The 17,174-nt window shown below is 38.5% G+C and overlaps 1 protein-coding gene across 1 annotated transcript; it reads left to right on the forward strand.

Annotated features, from left to right (window-relative positions):
- The first annotated feature begins 2,178 nt into the window (after window positions 1–2,178).
- Window positions 2,179–5,470, forward strand: LOC127204192 (protocadherin beta-4-like). The gene has a single exon (XM_051163126.1). It carries the CDS (start codon window positions 2,713–2,715, stop codon window positions 5,104–5,106), a length of 2,394 nt encoding a protein of 797 aa, XP_051019083.1. The 5' UTR covers window positions 2,179–2,712; the 3' UTR covers window positions 5,107–5,470.
- Window positions 5,471–17,174: the final 11,704 nt, after the last annotated feature.

Below are 17,174 nucleotides of genomic sequence, written 5' to 3' on the forward strand. Positions count from 1 at the left end.
TTCAAACAACAGGAATAAATTAAACATGTGTCATTTTAAACTATTGAACATTCTTTCTTTTTCATATTATTTGGTGAAGTGTATAGTTAGATGCCACTTTGCTTTGTAAATTCTGAGCTGTTGTAGTAAAAAACCCATGGGATCCTATTTTTAAAAATATTGCAGTAAGGACAAGTTCTTTTAAGCCCCATTGGCTACTAATAACAATTTCCAATATTTATGGTGACTTAGGAGGAATTTTTTTTTTAGCTTTCTGTCAAGGTTCATCCAGACTGCAATTTGACATGATTTAGGATTGCTCAAAATCTTGCCTGGATAATGACTTTTGATCCATATTCTACCTCTGTATTTGTAACTCAAAAATATACAAAAATTGGAATTAGAGAAGTGTCATTAAGAAAGATTAAATTGACTACAATTTAAAATTAAATCTAGAAGGAGCCACAACTTCAAATAATATGGTCATTTTGAATGAAATATGTCTTAGTTTTCTACTGCTGTGATTAAACATCATCACCAAGGCAAGAAGAAAAAGTTGTATAGAGAACTACTGTATCAAGAAGAAAGAGTTCCCTGGAGGCTTACAGTTTCAGAGGGTGACAGTCCATGATCATCATGGCAGGAAATATGGCTGATGGTAGGAAATGCTCCTGAAAGCTTACACCGTGATCCAGGAGCAAGAGGCTAACTGGGAATGGCATGGATGACTGAAACCTCAAAGCTCACTTCCTCCAGTGACACACCAGTTCCAACAAGGTCACCCCTAAGCATTTACACTGTCCTAACAACTGGGGGCCAAGCATTCAAATATATGAAACTATTGGGATCATTCTCATTCAAACAACCACATATTGGGACTGGGACTCTGTTGCACATCACTTTTTTTCTTTAGATGCTCATGGCATCAGGTTTAATTTCCAATATAACAAAAAGGACTTTTCTTTGGGTGGTTACTCTCCTAGTATTTTCTCTAGTTATTAAGATTAACACATTGATCTTTGTGAATCTTGTACAGTTCAGGTTATTAATGGTTTAACATTTCTACTTCTATGTATCTATAGCCACTTATTCTTATTTGTGCCATGTAATACAAATTTCATTTTTACAAATTAGAGATGCATGAACATATATTCATAATTACTCAAAGACATGTTACTGAAAAAAGATGTGCCATATAGACAGTAAACAAAAGAGATTTGAGGAATAGTAAAATCAATTACAAAAATTTACAGATTATTAAAACTGTTAAAGAGAGTCATTATATATAAAAGGGAGACTCTAGTGGGAGAAATATAACAACTAAGCATATACGCACCTAAATATAGTACCTCAAAGTAAATGTTTTAGTTGCTTTTTCTGTTATGGTGATAAAATACCCTGACCATAGCAACTCAGGGGGTAAAAGATTTATTTCAGCTCACAGATCAGGAGTATAGGCAACCATGGCAAGGGATTCCTGGAGCGTGAAGTAACTGGTCACATTGAACTTTCAGTCAGGGAGCAGAGAACAATGCATGCTTGTGTTCAACAAACATTTTCATTTTTATATAGTCCAGGATCCTTGTCAAAGGATTAGGGCTACCCACAGTAGGCAGGCCTTCCTACCCCAGTTACACTGATCAAGAAAGTCCCCTAAAGGCATGCCCAGGGGCACTTGTCCCAGGTGAGGCTAGATCTTCTCAAATTAACTAAAGAGATCATACAAATGAAACAAAATTTGATGCAAACAAATCATATTTAATATTGATTAGTCAACTTGATTGGAGTAAAAATAAAACCACCTACATGATTAATGAGGCAAACCTTTGGAGGTGTCCTGAGATATTTAACTGAGGAGAAAAGACTCACCCTAAATGTGTAGGGGCATGAGTTTGAATGAGTTTATTAACTCCTGGCAGCATGCCAAGCTTCAATTGCTTTATTTCTTAGAATCCTTTAATTCCATCCCCAGGACCTGTCATAATTTACATTGTCACTATCTAGGTTTATTTTGATTTCACACTGTAAGCCTCAGAGTTTTTTATTCAACAATTATACCATTTTCATACCACTATAGAAAAATAGAAGCTGTCCTTAGGAAAAGAAAGCCTGATGTCTTCTTTGGGATAATGTGGTAGAGATTACGTGAAATTTTTTGCATTGCTAAAAATTGTTTCAGAGCAAACTATTATGAAACGAATTCAAAATTAAGGTTTTAGCTTACTTAGATTACGCAACAATACAAAAGTACTGTCAATTCCCACCAGTTGATGATGTGGGAAAACTGAGTCAACTTCCCTTTTTCGTCCTAAATTTCTTCTGGCACATACCAACAATGAAATAACTTTATCAATTATGTGATTTAAAGCAGGCACATCACTTGTAAACATAAAAAGTTCAAGCATTTCTACATGTTCATTTGGAAATTTTCAAAAGGTTTCCGACTTGAAAACATTGTCAATTCCTCAATATGGACGCAGGGTGGCGCTGCAGGCTAAGGTTGTGAACAACCGCTTGAAAGCTTCCTGGTCCTTTGTGTTTGCGAGACAGAATTAAAAACAGGAAAGATCGCCAGGAGTACCGTCTCTAAATGGGTGTTAGGGCGCGGTATGCTAAACAAATAAAGATTAAGGGCAACTGAGTAAGGATTCCTCCAAAGACAGCATCAGAATTCAGCACTGAAGCCATTCAGAGGCTGCTAAACAATTGGATGTAAGCCCTCGGGTGTCCACCATGGAGAGGCAGGAGAGAAATCACCCAAACAGGCAAGTGATTCATTTTCTTTTTATACTGTTTTGGGGTCAGGTTCTAATGGTGCCTACTCGGTACTCTATCCTGGAAGAAACAGAACGTGGCTCCTTTGTAGGCCATCTGGGCAAGGACCTGGGCCTTAGACCTGAGGAGCTGGCTGCCCGGTCAGCAAGGGTGGTGTCTGACTATGAGAGACAGCAATTGATTCTGGATCCTGAGACTGGAGATTTGCTTCTGGGGGAGAAACTAGACCGGGAAGAGCTGTGTGGCTCTGTGGACCCCTGTGTGCTGCATTTCCAGGTGTTCATAGACAAACCAGTGCAATTTTTTCCAGGAGAATTATTGATCCAGGATATAAATGACCACTCACCAGAATTCCCAGATAGGGAAATACTCTTGAAAATACTGGAAAACAGCCAGCCAGGCACATGGTTTTCATTAAAATTAGCCCAGGATTTAGATGTGGGCAGCAACGGGCTTCAACTATACACTGTTAGCCCCAACTCTCATTTTCATGTCCTCACTCAAAATAATAGCAAAGGCGAGAAATACCCTGAGTTGGTTCAGGACAGAGCCCTGGACAGAGAGGAGCAGGCAGAGCTGAGCTTAACCCTCACGGCTCTGGATGGTGGGTCTCCACCGAGGTCAGGGACAGCCATGGTTAGAATCCTGATCATGGACATCAATGACAATGCTCCTGAATTTGTGAACAGCCTCTATAAGGTGCAGGTCCTGGAGAGCAGTCCCCTAGACTCCCCAATCCTGACTGTCTCAGCACGGGATGCAGATGCTGGCAGTTTCGGAAAGATTTCCTATGGCTTGTTCCAAGCCTCAGATGAAATCCAGCAAACTTTCTCACTAAATGAAACTACGGGAGAAATGCGATTGAAAAAGAAATTGGATTTCGAAAAAATTAAATCTTACAATGTTGAAATCGAGGCCATAGATGGAGGCGGCCTTTCTGGGAAGGGCTCGGTGGTGATAGAGGTGGTGGACGTGAATGACAATGCCCCGGAGCTGACCATATCTTCACTGACCAGCTCAGTCCCAGAAAATGCTCCTGAAACTGTGGTTGCTATCATCCGAATACGAGATAGAGATTCCGGAGAGAATGGAAAGATGCTTTGTTCTATTTCAGACCATCTGCCATTCATTCTAAAACTCTCTTACAAGAACATTTACACTCTGGTGACAGAGAGACCTCTAGACAGAGAAAGCAGAGCTGAGTACAACATCACCATCACGGTCACCGACCTGGGCACACCGAGGCTCACAATCCAGCGCAACATAACAGTGCAAGTATCTGACATCAATGACAATACCCCTGCTTTCACCCAAACCTCCTACACCCTGTCTGTCCGGGAGAACAACAGCCCTGCCCTGCACATAGGCACCATCAGAGCCACAGACTCGGACTCTGGCTCAAATGCCCACATCACCTACTCGCTGCTGCCACCCCAAGACCCGCAGCTGGCCCTCGACTCACTTGTGTCCATCAACCCAGACAATGGGCAGCTGTTCGTACTCAGGGCGCTGGACTATGAGGCCCTGCAGGCCTTCGAATTCCGTGTGGACGCTGCAGACCAAGGTTCGCCTGCGCTCAGCAGCCAGGTGCTGGTGCGCGTGCTGGTGCTGGATGATAACGACAATGCACCCTTTGTGCTCTACCCGTTGCAGAATGCCTCTGCACCCTGCACAGAGCTGCTGCCCAGGGCGGCAGAGCCTGGCTACCTGGTCACCAAGGTGGTGGCTGTGGACAGTGACTCCGGCCAGAATGCCTGGCTGTCGTTCCAGCTGCTCAAGGCCACGGAGCCCGGGCTGTTCAGCGTGTGGGCGCACAATGGGGAGGTGCGCACCACCAGGCTGCTGAGTGAGCGCGATGCTCCCAAGCACAGGCTGCTGCTTTTGATCAAGGACAATGGCGAGCCCCAGCGCTCTGCCAGCATCACGCTGTACATTCAAGTGGTGGATGGCTTCTCTCAGCCCTACCTGCCTCTGCCAGAGGTGGCGCGCGACCCCGCGAACGACAATGAGGATGTACTCACGCTGTACCTGGTCATTGCCTTGGCATCTGTGTCTTCACTCTTTTTGTTGTCTGTGTTGCTGTTCGTGGGGGTGAGGCTGTGCAGGAGGGCCAGGGCGGCTTCGTTGGGCGTCTGCTCTGTGCCTGAGGGACACTTTCCAGGCCACCTGGTGGATGTCAGCGGCACTGGGACCCTGTCTCAGAGCTACCAGTATGAGGTGTGTCTGACAGGAGACTCTGGGACTGGTGAGTTCAAATTCCTCAAACCCATGATCCCCAACCTGTTGGTTCAAGACACAGGAAGAGAACTTAAGGAAAATCTCCACTGCAGGGATAGCTTTGTATTCAGCTAAGTATGTAAATCCCATAGTGTTATACAATTGTTTTTTTTTTTCAAGGCATGATTTTGTTTCTATTAAGTTCTCCACTAACCTTACCTCCATATATCCTTAATAACGCTAATAGTTTCTTTTTTATTGGTATGACCAATACTAGGCTTTTATAGTTGTACTAAGCATATTTCATATTTTCTCTGTATATGAATATCTCTTGGTGATTAATACTCCCATAAGAATAATTAACCCAAATAGTACAAAATTTTCTGTTAGTAAATCTCTTAATGGTCTTCTGAGACATTTTACTGCTCTCAAGAAAACTTTCATTCGTGTATATATTTGTGGCACCTGCCCTTTCCATGTAGTTTCATATTTTCAAAGGTAGATTATTTAAAATTACTTATGTTGCCTGGATCTTTCGGTGTGAGTAGAAGGCAGCGTTATATCGTTTTCACTGTCAGTATACATATCCTGAATATCCAAGTCATAAAAGTTAAGTAACTATGAACATACACAGAGGTTGTGACACTTTGTGAGCCTCATGCATGCTAGTGGTTCTCCTTACTTGGCTTTGCATGTTTTATAAATACTATGGTTAAAATTTTGAATTCTTATTTGACAAAAGCTAAAGAGAAAATGTGTGCTTTCTCATGCCATTTACTAAATAAAACCATTAAACCACTTCTTGGACATAGTCTGATTTAATAATTAGTGTCACCGTTGGCGTTATGTCCTGTCTTTCTTTTAGAAATGCCGAATTATTGGAGACATCACACTTATCTTTTTCCCTCTCATACGAAGAAGTCCAAGTATAGTGTAATGCATCTGTGTATGTTTTCCAGAAGCTTCTCCCACCTTTCAAATAAGGAATTGTCTTTTGAGGTTTGCATATTCTGTTTGATTCTGTTTTGTTTATTTGTAGATTTGCTTTTTTTTTTTTTTTCCTTTGTGTTACTTGGTGGCTTTAGGTAGAGTTTATCAGTCAACAGAAACTATTTTGGGTGTTATATCTTTTCATTTTGTTGTTCAGTGTATCCTTCAGTTACAATGATAAATAATGAGATTTTTGTTTGTTTGTTAACTCATTGGAGTAGTAGCATATTTATCGATTTGTAATTACAGTATTCTGTTGTGTTCAATAAGCTTGGAGAGCTGATTGATTTATAACTCATTAAATGTAAGTAGATGAGGCTACATCAAAACTCCTTGAACTGGTGGTAGAAAACAAGCAATTGAAAAGCACTCTTTATATTCTACTATTTTTTTTTAAATCATTACTATCATCCTACTGGAAATGAGGTAGTTTTACTTTACCCAAATTGCCCCACAACCACAAAAGCAAAGGGTCAGTTAAAAGGATAATTACTGGTAAACTAAGTTCTTCTTGAAATGTAGATTTTAGTCATCTGTCAATTTTTTTTAAAGGTAGTGCATGGGCTGGAGAGATGGCTGAGAGGTTCAGAGCACTGCCTGCTCATCCAGAGGTCCTGAGTTCAATTCCCAGCAGCCACATGGTGGCTCACAATCATCTATAGTGAGATCTGGTGCCCTCTTCTGGCCTGCAGGTGTACATAATAAGAGAGGAGATTTGGGGTGTAGGAAAGAAAGGCTAAACAATTAAAAAAAAAAAAAAAAGAGAGAGATAATGACTGACTATTTCTACCAGTGGTGAGTCCTTGAGTGGTCAGGATGTTCAGAGAAACCTGATCAGAGTCTTTAAGAAATAAATCACACTTACACATATCACAGGGAAGTTGCTCAACACAAGGTCCAGGACAGGAAAAGTATTAAAGTAACTGTACAGAATGACGTGTTTCTTCTAAAGGAGCACCAGTAAAGCTAAAAACTGACTTTTAAACCCCAATAACGGAATCAAAGACAATGTCTTTCAATTCCTGGGAAAAAGGTATTCCTAACTGTAAATCTATTAGTAGCACACATAGCCTTCAAAGATGAAGCTCTTGGGCAAAGACTGAGACATGTAACCGAGTCATATTGGCACTGAGAGAAATACTTTTAGTGGGATTAATTAAGCAGAAGGAAAACAATCCCAAAGGGATTTCAGAATTGTGTCAAGAAGGAAAGAGTAACAGGAAAGGCTACAAGAGAATAGTGACCAGGTGTTGACTGGATACAGCGAGGACAGTAGCATCTCAAAACTCATGAAAGCAACAATGCAAAGAAAGAGGGATAGATGGAGAGAGAGAGAGAGAGAGAGAGAGAGAGAGAGAGAGAGAGAGAGAGGGGCATGGTGGCACACCCCTTTAATCCCAGCACTCGGGAGGCAGAGGCTGGTGGATCGCTGTGAGTTCGAGGCTAGCCTGGTCTACAAAGTGAGTCCAGGACAGCCAAGGCTACACAGAGAAACCCTGTCTCAGGGGAAAAAAGAAAAAGAAAAAAAGAGACAAAGCATGAAACCTTTTAAAAATGAAAAGGAGCTGGGCTTGGAGGCACACTCCTTCAATCTCAGCACTAAGGAGGCAGAGGCAGGTGGATTGCAGGTCAGCCTGGTCTATGTAATGAGAAATAGGCCAGCTAGGGATACATAGTGAGACCTGTGTCAAAAAATTGTCTCCATTATCTCATATTCTTATTCATTTTTCTTCTGATCTTTATATTTCATAAGCCATTTTTTTGTATGATGCTTCAGTTTTTCATCTGGGAGCCTCTTAAGATTTTCTCTTTCTTTGAAATATCTTTCTGCTCACAAACTTATGTTTCATATTTCATTATTTCTTACTGTTTCTGTAATCATTTCTTAAGAATATTTGTATGGAAATTAAGTCTAATTTTAGAAAAAAACCAGCAGTTTTTATTTTAATGAGCCTACATTTTAAATTTATTTTTATTTACTTTATTTTGGGGTATTCTCAGGCTATTGTTCATATCCCTTGACTTTACATTTTTGTTTCTCTATACGATGCAAGAAGGTTATCTCTCTATCATCCCAATTTACCCTATCTTTAAACCAACAAAATTGTGCAATTACCTAAGAGTCATGTTTATAAATTTTGTTTCAATGATAATTTATTTTTAAGCAATTAAAGATCTTGTGCGACCTTTATATATTTGCCTTGGGATTAAGTTCCCATCTCTCAATTTTCTCTTGGTTCCCTTGGCTATAAAGCACTGAAATTACCAGGCTTTCATGATGGAGATGTCACATACACATGCACACCTACGTAACAAATATGTAAATTATGTCATTATATACTGCGTCTATTTTCTGGCTGTCAAGCATTTAATTGTGGAGTTACTATTTCTAAACTTGGGTGTTCTCTCCCCCACTTTGCTCATGAGTTTCAGTGCAAGGGGAGCAAATTCATGATGAAAAAAACTTCTTTTCAATAAAATTGTTATATGCAATGGCTGCCTTGACTACCTTTCTTTTCCTCCCTTCCTTCTTTGGTCTAATTAATATTCTTATTAATATATTTCTCTATTTCTCTCCCACTTGTACCAACAATTTAAAGTCAAGAAGTACATAACATAATATTTGTGTGTATGTTGAGTGCAGGTGGAATATTTGGTAAAAATAAAATTTGAATACATTCAGTTGATGAAATCATATGAAATACTGGGCCATGGTTCTCTTTGATAAGGTTATCATGTTTGTTACACACATGCATTTATTTTTGTTTTTGCTAGTCTTTAATAAACTGAATTGCCAAAATTCATAAAGGATAACATTGTTCCATTTGATAATTTATATAAAATGCCCTTATAATCTCAAAAATAAAGAAAATATAAAATCTGATCAATCATATATACTATATAAAGGTATTATAAAGTCCATTTCATATTATAATAATCCATTGTATTATTAAAAGTATTCACATGGCAACTAAAACAAATGTATAATCTTGTAAATGTAGTGAAGATATCAAAAATCATCTGGAAGTCAGGAACTCTGGATAGATTATGACATCCAAACTTCAAAAGGACACTGTAGAAAGAAATGACAAAACAAACTCTTCTGTATACATATATGGACATGCCTTTTCTTTTAAAAAAAGCAATTAAATTCAGAGATGTGTAAGAAGAAAGTATATGATGATATAATAAGTTAATGTGTCTAATGCAAAGCAGTGTATTTAAAATTTGATCACTGCAATGCACCATAGTAAGAGGTAAAAGAGAAAAGCAATGCAACTACTCTCAATGGGTACAAAAAATTTACTCAACAAAATACAGCACATAAAAATGTAAAAAATGTTACCAAATGAATATAGAAGGAAAAACCTGAGTATTCAAAAGTATATAGTAGCCAGACATGGTGGCATATCTTTAATCCCAACACTCAGGAGGCAGAGGCAGGTGGATCCCTGTGAGGTCTAGAAGAGCTCAGGCTACACACAGTCACACCATATCTCATAAATTACCCAAACAAACACAAATATAGTAAATATCACTAAAGAAATATTATTGACAACTTTCTGCTGGAAATCAGCAATGTTTATTCTGCTAATTGCTCTCAGTTTCTGGCTATTATGAATGAAGCTGGATGAACAAATGCCCTTATGGAAGGTGGAGCATCTTTTGGGCATATACCCAGGAGTGGTATAGCTGGGTCTTGAGGTAGAGCTATGCCCAGTTTCCTGAGAAAGCAACTGATTGATTTCCAAAGTTGTACAAATTTGCACTCCCATAAGCAATGGAGAAGTGTTCCCCCTTCTTCACATCCTCACCATCATGTGCTGTCACTTGTTTTTTTTTTTTTTTTTTTTTTTTTTTTTTTTATCTTATCCATTCTGATAGGTGTAAGATGGAATCTCAGAGTCATTTTGATTCTCATTTCCCGGATGACTAAGAATGTTGAGCATTTCTTTAAGTGCTTATTGGCCATTTGGGATTCCTCTGCTGAGGATTCTCTGTTTAGCACTGTACCTAATTTTTGAAACTGTATTATTTTGTTTGTTGGCGTTTAACCCTTTGAGTTCTTCATAAACGTTATATACTAGCTCTTTGTTGGGTGTAGAATTCATAAAGATGTTTTCTAATCTGTACAATGCCATTTTATTTGGTTTGTTCTATTGACAGTGTCTTTTGCCTTACAGATGCTTTTCAGTTTCAAGAGGACTCATTTATTAGTTGTTGATCTTAGAGCCCGAGCTGTTGGTGTTCTGTTCAGGAAGCTGTCTCCTGTGCCAATGAGTTCATGGCTCTTCTCTACTTTCTCTTCTAATCAGTTTAGTGTGTCTGGCTTTATGTTGAGGTGTTTGATCCACTTGGAGTTGAGCTTTGTGCATGGTGATGAATGTGAAACTATTTTCATTTTTCTACATGTAGACATCCTGTTAAACCAGCACCATTTGCTGAAGACGCTTTTCTTTTTCATTGTATAGTTTTGGCTCTTTGGCCAAAAATCAAGTGACTGTAAGCATAAAGACTAATTTCTGTGTCATCAATTCCATTCTATTGATAAACTAGTCTATTTCTTTGCAGTACCATGCAGTTTTTGTTGCTATTGCTCATAGTAGAACTTGAAGTCAGGGATAGAGATACCTCCAGAAGTTCTTTTATTTATAGAAATGTTTTTGTTATTCTCAGTTTTTTGGTTTTCCATATGAAGCTTAGAATTGTTCCCTCAAGGTCTATAAAGAATAGTGTTGGTATTTTGATGAGGACTGCATTGAATCTACAGATTGCTTTTGGTAAATTGGCTATTTTTACTATGTCAATCTTATTGATCCACGAGGATGGGAATTTTACCATCTTCTGACATCTTCTTAAATTTCTTTCTTCAGAGACTTGAAGGTCTTGCCATACTCTCTTTGACTTGCTTAGTTAGAGTTACACCAAGATATTTTATGTTATTTGTGGCCATTGTGAAGGTTATAGTTTCCTTAATTTCTTTCTCAGCCTGTTTGTTGTTTGTATACAGGAGGGCTTACTGATTTTTGTAAAAAAAAAAAATTAATCTTGTATCCATCCACTTTGATGAAGGTGTTTGTCAGCTATAGGAGTTCTCTGGTGGAATTTTTGGGTCGGTTATGCATACTATTATAGCATCTGTGAATAGTGATACTTTGAATTCTTTTCCAATTTGTATCCCACTGATCTCCTTTAGTTGTCCTATTGCTGCTCTATCTGGGACTTCAAGCCCATATTGAGAAAAAGTGAAGAAAGTGGGCAGCCATGTCTTGTTCCTGATTTCAGTGGAATTGCTTTTAAGTTTCTCTCTATTTAATTTGATGTTGGCTATAGGTTTGCTGTATATTGCCTTCCTTGTGTTTTACTGTGTTCTTTCTATCCTTAATCTTTCAAATATTTTTAACATGAAGGGGTGTTGGATTTGTCAAGTGCTTTTTTGGCATCAAGTGAGATGCTCATGTTGGTTTTTTTCTTTCAGTTTGTTTATACGGTGAATTATGTTGGTGGATTTTATTGTATTGAACCACTCTTGCACCCTTGGAATGAATCCTATTGGACTATGTTGGATGATGTAGTTGAAATGTTCTTGGATTCAGTTTGCAAGTATTTTGTTGAGTATTTTTGCATCAATGTTCATAAGAGAAATTGGTCTGAAATTCTCTTTCTTGTTGGATCTTTGCTTGGTTAAGGCATCAGGGAAGCTGTGGCTCCATAGATTGAGTTTGGCAGAGGATCCAAGAAGCCGGCACTGTACTCATCTTGTTTGATTAACAGGAAAACAGTGACTGAGAGTGACCTGAGGACCAAACAGGGAACTACAAAGCACTGGTGCTGATGGTTCCCAGGTGAGAGGGACCCAAACAGTATGACTCATGGGTGGGTCCAGCCTTGGGCCACCTATCTAATCCACAGAAAAGTCCCTGGGTCCCTGCAGGCTGTATTCTGGCTCTAAAGACTAGCCATATGCTTGGCGAGGTGTGCAGCTTCTGACTTTTGAGGCTCAGAGGGAGCTGTGGGCTAAAAAGTCACCAGCATCTGAGGCTTATAGGCCACAGAAACCACACAGCCTGGAACACAAATAGATCTGACCTCAGGTTACCTGGCCAATCCACAGATATTTCCTGGGTCCACGTAGCCACTGATGCAGGCTCCAGGAACTAGACACATGGCAGGTGGGATGCACAGCTTCTGACTTCTGGGACACAGAGGGAGCTGTGGGCTACAGAATCACCAATATCACCCATTGTCCTCTGCCCCCAAGGAGGCCGGCAGGCCCAGTGGAACAGCTTTCTGCCTGGATGTCTTTCCACCTGCTCCCCAGCTGCCTGGCCTAGTTGGGTCACAAGCAGAGAGCCAAAAAGACAGTGAACTCAGCAGAAGTGAGTAGGGCACTGGACTGAAGCCCCACTGTTTATACCTATCCCCAAACTCTCTGACCATCAGAGACCACCAAACTTGCTACCACCAGAGATATCACAGTGGGAAAAAGTCAGTGTAATAACACAAGCAATAATTATCAGGGCCATTTAACACCACCAGAAACCAGCAGTCCCACCAACACAACAAGCCCTGGAGATACTATCACACTCGATGCACAAGAGAAAGATTTCAAATCTGAGTTTATGAAAATGATAGAGGCCTTAAAGGAGGAAATTAAATCCATCAAACTAGAATAGGAATGCATAAAGAAAGAGATGAAAGAATTGAACAAATCAATGAAAGAAATTAGTGAAAGATGGGAAACTACAATCAAACAGGAGAAGGAAATGAATAAAAGGATTCAAGACCTAAAAATGGAGAGAGAGGCAATGAAGAAAACACAGTCAGAGACAATCCTGGAAATGGAAAACTAGAGAAGAGGACAGAAACTACAGACAAAATCATCACCAACAGAATAAAAGAGATGGAAGAGAGAATCTCAGGGGTAGAAGATATCATTGAAAAAATGGATACAACAGTCAAAGAAAATATTAAAACTAAAAAGCTCCTGACACAGAACATCCAAGAAATCTGGGACACAATTAAAAGACCAAACCTAAGAATAACAGGACTAGAAGAAAAAGATGACTCCCAGCTCCAAGGTCCAGAAAATATTTTCAACAAAATCATAGAAGAAAATTTCCCTAACCTAAAGAAAGAAATGCCCATAAATATATAAGAAGCCTAAGAAATCCAAATAGATTGTACCAAAAAAAGAAAATCCTCACACCACATGATAACCGAAACATTAAATGTACAGAACAAAGAAAGAATATTAAAAGCTGTAAGAGAAAAGGTCCAAAATCACATATAAAGGCAAACCTATCAAAATTATGCCTGACTTCTCAACAGAGACTATGAAAGCCAGAAGAGTCTGGAAAGATATCATACAGACACCAAGAGGCCATGGATGACAATCCAGATTATTACATCAGCAAAACTTTAAATCCACATAGATGGAGAAAATAAGATATTCCATGACAAAACCAAGTCTAAACAGTACTTAGCCATGAATCCAGCCCTACAGAAGATACTAGAAGAAAAATTACAAAGCAAGGAGGATAACTTTAATTAGAAAAACAAAGGAAATGGCTAACCCCACATCCTCAAAACCAAAAGAGATAACACACACACACACACTATCACCACTACCATAAAAGTAAATAAACAGGAACCTATAATCACTGGTCATTAATATATCTCATCATCAATGGCCTCAATTCCCAAGTAAAAAGACACTGGCTAACAGAATGGATGTGAAAATAGGACCCACCATTCTACTGCATACAAGAAATGCACCACAGCAATAAAGATAGAGATTACCTGAGAGTAATGGTCTGGAAAAAGTATTCCAAGTAAAATGGACCCAAGAAGCTGACTACAGTAGCCATTCTAGTACCTAATAAAATATACTTTCAACAACCACTAATTAAAAGAGATGGGAAAGGACACTTCATCCTCATCAAAGGGAAAACACACCAAGATGATGTCTCAATTGTGAACATCTATGCCCCAAATGCAGGAGCAGCCACGTTTGTAAAAGAAACATTACTAAAGCCCAAATCACACATCAAAACCTACACATCAATAGTGGGAGACTTCAAAACCCAACTCTCCCCAGTAGACAGATCATCAAGACGGACTCTAAATGAAGAAATAATGAAACTAATTGATGTCATGAATCAAATGGACCTAAGTGATAGCTACAGAACATTTCACCCAAACACAAAAGAATACACACACCTTCGTCTCAGCACCTCACAGAACCTTCTCTAAAATTGACCATATACTCGTTCATAAAGCACACTGCAAGATATACAAGAAGATTGAAATAATCCCTTTCATCTTATCAGACCACCAAGGATTAAAACTGCATCTCAACAACAACAAACACAATAGAAATCTTACAAACTCATGGAAACTGGAAAACTCCCTACTCAATGACCTCTGGGTAAGGGACAAAATAAAAAAGAAATTAAAAACTTCCTAGAATTCAATGAAAACGAAGGCACAACATACCAAAACTTATGGGACACAAGGAAAGTTGTTATAAGAGGAAGGTTTATAGTACCAAGTGACTTTATAAGGAAATTGGACAGATTTCACACTAGCAACTTAACCACACATCTGAACATTCTAGAACACAAAGAAGACACATTCAAGAGGAGTAGATGGCTGAAAATCATCAAATGCAGGGCTACTGAAATAAACAAATTAGAAACAAAGAGAACAAATCAAAGAATCAAAGAAACCAAGAGCAAATTCTTTGAGAAAATCAACAAGATAGACAAACCTTTAGCCAAATTAACTAAAAGGTAGAGAGAAAGTATTCAAATCAACAAAATAAAAAATGAAAAGGGAGATATAACAACAGACACTGAGGAAATTTTAAGAATCATTAGGTCTTACTTCAAAAGTGTATATGCCATAACATTTGAAAATCTAAATGAAATGGACAATTTTCATGATAGCTACTAATTACCAAAATTGAATCAAGATCAGGTAAACAAATTAAACAGTTTCATATCTCCTAAGGAACGAGAGGCAGTCATCAAAGTCTGCCAACCACAAAAATTCCAGGGCCAGATGGATTCAGGACAAAATTCTACCAGAAGAAGAACTAAAACCAATTCTCTTCTAACTTATTCTACAAAATAGAAACAGAAGGAACATTATCAAACTCATTCTACGAGCCCACAGTCATTTTGATACCTAAACCACAGAAAGACTCAACAAAGAAAGAGAATTTTGGATCAATTTCTCTTATGAACGCTGATGCAGAAATAATAAAATACTCACAACCTGAATCTAAGAATACATAAAAAATATCATCCACTGTGACCAAGTAGGCTTCATCCCAGGTATGTGGGGTGGTTCAATATACTGAAATCCATCAACATAATCCATCATATAAACAAACTGAAAGGAAAAAAACAAAGGATCCTCTCCTTAGATGCCGAGAAAACATTTGACAACATCAACACCCATTCATGTTAAAAGTCTTGGAGAGAGTAGGGATACAAGGCGCATACCTAAACATAGTAAAGGAAATATACAGCAAGCCTATAGCCAACATCAAACTAAATGAAGAGAAACTTAAATCAATTCCTCTGAAATCAAGGACAAGACAAGGTTGTCCACTCTTTCCGTATCTCTTCAATATAGTACTTGAATTCCTACTTAGAGCAATGAGACAACTAAAGGAGATCAAGGGCATACACAATGGAAAAGAAGAAGTCAAATTATCAGTATTCATGTAGGATGTGATAGTGTACATAAGTGACCCCATAATTCTACCAAGGAACTCCTATAACCGATAAAAACCTTCAGCAAAATATCAGTAGCTCTCCTGTATACAAATGACAAATGGGCCGAGGAAGAAATTAGGGAAACTACATACTTCACAATAGCCACAAACAACATAAAGCATTTTGGTGTGACTCCAAGCAAGCAAGTGCCAGTCTTGTATAAAAAAGAACTTCAAGCCTCTGAAGAAAGAAATTTAAGAAGAAGATGGAAAGGTCTTTTATGCTTGTGGATTGGAAGAATTAACATAGTAAAAATGGCCATCTTACCAAAAGCTATCTACAGATTCAATGCAATTCTTATCAAAATACCTACACAATTCTTTACAGACCTTGTAAGACCAATTCTCAACTTCATATGGAAAAGCAAAAAAACCCAGAATAGTTAAAACAATTCTGTACAATAAAAGATCTGGATAAATCTCTATCCCAGATCTCAAACTGTACTATAGAGCAACAGTGGTAAAAAAATTCATGGTACTGGCATAGAAAGAGTCTGGTGGATGAATGGAATTAAAACAAAGGCCCAGAAACAAGCCCACACACCTACAAACAATTGATTTGTGACAAAGAATCAAAAAACTACATACTGGAAAACAGATAGCATCTTCAAAATATGGTGCTAGTCTACATGTAGAAAAATGCAAATAGATCCATATTTATCACTATGCACAAAACTAAAGCCCATGTGAATTAAAGACCTCAACATAAAACCAGACACACTAAATCTGCTAGAAGAAAAGGTGGGGAGAAGCCTTGAACTTACTGGCAGAGAAGACAACTTCCTGAACAGAACACCAACAGTTCCAGCTCTAAGGTCAACAATTAATAAATGAATCCTCATAAAATAGAAAAATTTCTGTAAGGCAAAGGGCACTGTCAACAGAACAAAACGACAGCCTACACACTGGAAAAATATCTTCACCCTTCATCTGACAAAGTGCTAATATCCAAAATATTAACCCCAACAAAATAATAATATAATTGAAAATGGAGTACAGAGCTAAACAGACAATTCTCAACAGAGGAATACAAAATGCCTGAGAAACACATAAAGAAATACTCAAGGTCCTTAGTCAATGAGGGAAAGCAAATCAAAATGACTCTGAGATTCCATCTTACCCTTACCTGAATGGCTAAGATCAAAATCTCAAGTGAAAGCACATGCTGGCAAGGATGCTGAGAAAGGGGAACATGCCTTCATTACAGGTGGGAATGCAAACTTGTACAACCACTTTGAAAGTCAATCTGTTGTTTTCTCAGAAAATTGGGAATACTGCTACTTCAAAACCCAGCTATCAAGGACATTTGTTCATTTTCATCTGTTTCAGTTGTGTTAGGATGTCCAGAATTTGTTGCCATATTGCCCTGGTTTTTGCTGATTGTGTTCTTATGCTGGCCTTTAGCCATCTGGCTGTCCCTGGTGTT

This window comes from Acomys russatus, chromosome 20 (genome assembly GCF_903995435.1).
Source record: "Acomys russatus chromosome 20, mAcoRus1.1, whole genome shotgun sequence".
NCBI classification, from domain to species: Eukaryota; Metazoa; Chordata; class Mammalia; order Rodentia; family Muridae; genus Acomys; species Acomys russatus.